We start from the raw sequence: 6,000 nt of genomic DNA on the forward strand, positions 1-6,000 counted from the left end.
CGCGGCAAACCTCAGCGCAAGGATCAGGGTTGTGGCGACAGACAGGGAGATTCGGCAGCGGATTTGAGCAGTCTGAGGGAAGCGACGGCTCGCGGACGGCGGAGGCTTTTCTCGCGACGAACCGCTGCAAACCTCGGCGCAAGGATCGGGGTTGTGGTGACAGAGCCGCGGCTCACGGCGGGGGGAAGGGCGGAGGGAGAGGGGAGAGGCGGCAGCATCGCTCCCACAAAGTCCGCGCTGGCTGCGTGCAGTGGGGAAGGTGTGCCGACGTCCAATTTTACTTTATTTTTAATTAATACCTCTTGATTATTGGCGCCAATGATAGGGAGGACGGCCGTGGATAATTCAAAATCGCGGATAATCCAACAATTTCAACATTTTCTGCGGATCTCTATGCCAAAAACCACAAATATAGGGGTATACATTTAGAACGAATATGAACGTCGACCGATCGATGCGCCAGCTCGGCGAGGACACTTTGCTGCTCCCCTACAGAGGACTTGGCCCACTCAGTGGATGATAGCAGAGCCACGCCAATCAACATCAATCAAACTCCACCCCACCGTTGTAAAGATATTGCAACTACTCTACTGAAGCGGCGATCACGTGGATTTAGGATTAGCCGGAGTAACATATTTGTTCGATTTAAGCACCGTGTTACTTATAAATAAACATCTCCAAGAATAACAATGCATAGCTGTTTTTAGGTTATTAATTTGGGCTTAAGAGAACTGCACGTGGATAATCGAGAACCTACTGTGTATATACAGGGTGCTTACAAAAACACTTCTTAGAATTTGCAACAACACCACAAGAAATGTGCTTCCGTGCTCTGGAGACCACCTGGAGAAGATTACAGGCGCGTGTTGACAATGATGGTGAACTTTTTTAAGCTATTAACATACATTTGTTATCATATTACAGTGTTTTGTCCATTCTTTTTCCATTAAAAACGACAGTCCCATGTAAGTGTTAGCATTTTTTTAAGCACCCTGCATATAAACATTTTTCCCTCTCAGTCCGTCTCGGTTGCGCCATCGGCGATGCATCGTCACGGGACGACGAACCCGCCCCGCTTGTGCCACGCACGCGGCGGCGCAGACCCCTCCACGCCAGGGAACAGTCTGCGGAGCGGACACCGCAGAGCTACCTCCGAGCTTCCCTTCTTCACAAACGGGCCCCCCCCACCCACCCCTGGTTCGCACGCGGATTTAGTGGGGCGGCACTTTTCCCACCCCCCCGCTCTGCCGCCGAGGGCAAAGCTCCGAAATTGAGGCCGAGGGCAATGTTTGTCGAGACACCGCTCAAATCGACAACTGTTCAATCTCAGAAGAGGAACGCAGCCAAATTAAGTGCCGAACTAAACCGAATGCCATATCGTTTTTGTGCCGTCAACGGAGACGCGCTTAGAACCGTCAACTCGTTGACACTTGGAAACCCAGTTCCATCACAACCGGTCGATGCGAGTCTTCGGGGGTCTCTATGTACTTCTATGGGTCTCTGTGTTCTATGGATCTGGATTTGCTACTATGAGTCTCTATGTAGTTTATGGGTCTCTATGTGCTTCTATGGGTCTCTATGCGAGTCTACGGGTCTCTATGCGAGTCTATGCGTCTCTATGTGAGTCTACGGGTCTCTATGGGAGTTTACGGGTCTCTATGTGAGTCTATGTGTCTCTATGCGAGTCTAAGGGTCTCTATGTGAGGTCTCTGTGCGAGTCGCTGATGACCGGGCCCAGAGACCGCTTTACATCGTGGGCGGCTGAGACCCGTGACAGACGCTCGGCATCTCAGCGCCGACGACTCGGCGCGGCCTTGGATTGCACCCCCCTCCTGCTCTGCGCAGCCACCTCCTTTCGAGACCTGGCCGACCCCGCGCGGGTTAAGCGAAGCTTCAGATTGCTGTTAGCTGGAGGTCGGAGCGAGAGAGAGCGAGAGAGCGATCGACAGGAGAAGCAAGTGCGGAAACAAGGGGGGCGTCATGGCCGCCACGGCCGTCATGGCTGCCACGGCTGCCTCCCCCCGGCCCGCTACCGGGGCCCACCCGGCAGGCTTCACCTTCCGTTGCTCGTGTCATGCTGCCTTAAATTCGTTACAAAGTGAGGCGTCCGCCCGCTGCGCCCGGGCGGGGAGCCAGACGTGCGGCGGCACCTGTGGGGAGGAGGGGGAGGGGAGGGAGGGGGGCCCATAACGACACCGGTGACGTCCGTGGAGACGGAGAGCGCCTTAGTGGGGGGGGGGGGGGGGGACACACACACGAGGGGAACGCTACACAACCCTTGGCCCGTCGAGCGGAGCCCCGCGGGGAGGCGATCGCGCTAATCGCACCGCCCCACCGTACCGTCGCCCACCCCCGATTCAAACAAGCAATCTAAACTATTTTTTTTTTTGCAGGCCTTCATAGGAGCTGGATTTAGCAGAACTTGTCCTGACAGTCTGTTAAGGCTATATGGGGGATCTTTGTATTTGTGCAATGAAAAACTAACAATACGTTTTTTCTTACCCTTTCTGGCAATAAAACAGTTGTGTCAAGATGTTCAAACGCCAAAACGATTATACCTTTTGCAAGGAATCAAGTCTGCATTAACCACACACTGTACTTGTGGTGAACATGCAAACAAACATGGCTCTGATAACAGATGGCATTGTCTTTGAAACTGATTGGCCTACACCAGAGACAGCAGGCTTCTTCATGGCCCAGTCTCACTACCACCAATGTCAGACCAGAGAACGCCACAAGGTGAACACTACAAAGGCAATGCACTATCAGGGCATTAATAGCTCAGGGTGAGCAGCTATTTGATGTTTGAGCATCTTAACACCTCCTGTTTTATTGCCAGAAAAGGGTAAAACCTTTTCTTATTTTTCATACTTTGGTACTGACAAAAAGGTCCCATGATATAAACTAATTTTTATTTTCAGAAGCTACTTCGGCCACACGTGATGATAGCCCAACGGAGCGGCTTATCGTCATCACGTGGAAATTTATAGGAGTAGCCAAACACTCGAAACGCGTGACGTTGATTCTAAATGTGGAGGGCAAAATACCGGAGGACCCAGAGAAAAATCCACGCGAACACGGGGAGAGAGAGAACTTGCAGCCTCCAATATACAGGAAGGCATCGTCAGGGTCGTGATCAAACCCACGACCTCCTGCATACTGGGTGAGGTAGTCAACATCTCCTAGCCATCGTGACGCTCCCACAAATTCATTTTTGGGGGCATCACCTTCGACTTCACCACTGGCGTGGCATCCGAGCCACGCCAGCGCGAGGCCCCTGGCGGACGTGGCCGGGTGGCGGTTCGCCCACCGGCTGCCTGCAGAGCCGGAGCCAATCCATGATTTGGCCTCGCCAAGGCATCCGCAATCTGGCTCGAATCTATTAACACCACCCCCCCACCCCCTTCTCACCAAGCCGCAGTGACCAGCGTGGCGCCAATTACGGTCGAACAACCCCCAGTGGTTGACGCAGCGTAGGGGATGGGACTCGTCCAGCGTGGATCGACAGTGGGGGCCTACAAAATTATCACGTGGAAACTAAGCAATGCGCGGCGACTGTACGGACGTGGAGAAGAGCTTAGCAAGCTCGTCGGATTCCTCCGGTCCAGATGAAGATTCTGATTCTGAAATGCTGGTGGCTGGATTTTTTTTAACGGCCACTTTGATTTAGCTCAGCACGTGTGTGTGTGCGCGCGCGTGGGGAGCGGCGGTGCAGCGGTCAGCGCGCTGCGCTACAAACCCTGCGACCAGAGTTAGATTCCGACCAACATCGGTGACGAATATCTGAGCCGGTGTTGGGCCTCCCCTCGGTCGACTCAGTCTCAAATGAGTACCTAGTGCAGTGTGAAAATGTCGCCACTGGGGAGACAAAGGCGGCCGGGCGTGGTGTTGGCCACCCACCCCCTCGTGTGCCGCTCCGGCCTTTATAGGTGCTGCTCGCTACCAGCACTTGCCCCAACAGTCTGTTCAGGCTACACGGGGATCTTTTTTTTTATTTTTGTTGACCATAGGGTCAGTGGCTACCCACACAACTGATACTGTTATCAGCTTCATCAGTATTGTGAAAGATGGGTTAATGTTCCACACACCCACAGACAAAGTTCCCCGTGTAGCCTGAACAGGCTGTTGGGGCAAGTGCTGGTAGCGAGCAACTACGAAGGCACCGCGCGGCACACGAGAGGGTTTGGTGGCCAGCACCACGCCCGGCCGCCTTTGTCTCCCCAGCGGCGATGTTTACACACTGCACCAGGTACTCATTTGAGGCCGAGTCGACCAAGGGGAAGGCCCCAGGACCAGTCAGACAATCATCACCGGTGGTGTCGGTGGCCGCGAGCGAGCGGGAATCGAACTCGGCTCGCCGGGTTCGTAGCGCAGTGCGTGGCTAACCATCGTGCCGCCACTCCGCCACAACGTTCCCCGCACGCGCGGCTCACTCGAGCACGGCGGACCTGATAACCAACCCGTAACTCTCGGGTAATGCGTAGCCGGGCTCATGGCGGCCAGAGATCGGGCAACCGCTCCACACATTAAAAATCAAATAATGGCCGCTCATCAATGGAATCGACTTCACCTTCACATTAACGTCGCCGATGAAGCGTGGCGCATGCGTGCATGCATGCATGCGTGCATGTGTGCATGTGTGCATGCATGCATGCGTGCATGTGTGCATGTGTGCGTGCGTGCGTGCGTGCATGCGTGCATGTGTGCGTGCGTGCGTGCGCTCTACAAGGACAACTGCAGAAGACAAAGATCCCGTCCACCACGCGAATAGTCGGGAGCGAGTGCTGTTAGCGAGACACCTCCTTCCTCGACAGGAGAGGGGAGGGAGGGCACAGACAAGCAACGAGAGGAGAGACACAACATGGACAGCAGCAGCATCAGCTGTGTGCCATGCCAGCGGTGTGCAGGGCAGAGGCAAGGCTGGAGAAAAGGGTGATGGATCAAGGAAGACGAGGGTTGTAGGAGATCCACACTTTCTTGAGGGTTCATGCATCGCATGCTTGCGCCAGTTCCTTTTCATGTTCACTGGACATCTGCGAGACGACTGGTCATCTTTGAAAAAAAGAGCTTTATAGCTCATCGGATTCCTCCAGTACAAATAAATATTCGGATTCTTTTCAAGCCGTGGGATTTTTTCCCCGTGGAGGGGATCACATTGCGAAGCTTTTTGCTGTACTGCCATCTACTGGCCACCATGCCAGCCTTGCTGTGGGTGTCGCCGTGGCGAGATGTCAACTACCTCGCCTGGTTTACAGGAGGTCGTGGGTTTGATCGCGACCCTGACACCTGCTGTATGTGTGAACTTTGCGTGTCTCTCTCTCTCTCTCCCCGTGGTCGCGTGGATTTCTTTCTCCGGGTCCTCCGTTTTTTCCCCCTCCACGTTTAGAAACAACATCACGTGCTTAGCGAGTATTTTGGCTGCTGCTGTAAATTTACAAGTGATGTCATTTATGATGGCCAGTGGACTTGACCTGGCAAGATAATTCAGTTTGATTGTATAAATATATATATTTTCACGTGACTTTTTAACCTTTCCCAAACATTGCACCCCTATCGTGTTTGTGTATTGTGTTTGTTGTCTTAACGTTCTGACCCCATGCCCCGACTGGGCATCTGCGAAAATAAACAGCCTCATAGGTCATCGGATTCCTCCAGTAACAAATCAAGTTTTCTGAGTCTGCCATCCACTGGTGTAGATATCGACCCACACGGGCTCAGCGGCTCGTAGTCTGAAAGGTTGTGAGTTCAACTCCCGGTTGGGGGGGTGACTCGGCTCATCACCTCTCCGGGGTAGATTAAACGGGTACCGCTTAGTGGGGGGGGGGGAACCAATGGTGATTGTCCCTACGGACGCCCCCCCCCGCAAACGGCCAAGCGGAGTTTCCGCCGCTGCCTCTGCAGGGCTGTGGACACGACAAACCAACGCTCACGCGAGCGGCAACTTCTCCTTTGACGAGGAATTCCGGTGGGAGGCAGGGTCTACAGCAAGGTGGTGGGGGG

General features: G+C 54.0%; 1 protein-coding gene across 3 annotated transcripts in view; it reads right to left on the bottom strand.

Moving 5' to 3' along the window:
• The window catches only part of LOC133340789 (CDK5 and ABL1 enzyme substrate 2-like), a 40,171-nt gene that overhangs the window by 22,904 nt on the left and 11,267 nt on the right, over positions 1 to 6,000 (bottom strand). The window contains exon 3 of one of the 3 annotated variants that reach the window (XM_061549183.1): positions 2,058 to 2,150. The exons of the other annotated variants lie outside the window; for them this stretch is intronic. Within the exon in view, the coding sequence (XP_061405167.1) occupies positions 2,058 to 2,150 (93 nt within the window). The remainder of the gene's footprint in view (positions 1 to 2,057; positions 2,151 to 6,000) is intronic. 3 annotated transcript variants of the gene reach the window in all.

The sequence above is a fragment of the Lethenteron reissneri genome, chromosome 10, assembly GCF_015708825.2.
Source record: "Lethenteron reissneri isolate LAM-NWPU_2019-01 chromosome 10, ASM1570882v1, whole genome shotgun sequence".
Classification (NCBI taxonomy): domain Eukaryota; kingdom Metazoa; phylum Chordata; class Hyperoartia; order Petromyzontiformes; family Petromyzontidae; genus Lethenteron; species Lethenteron reissneri.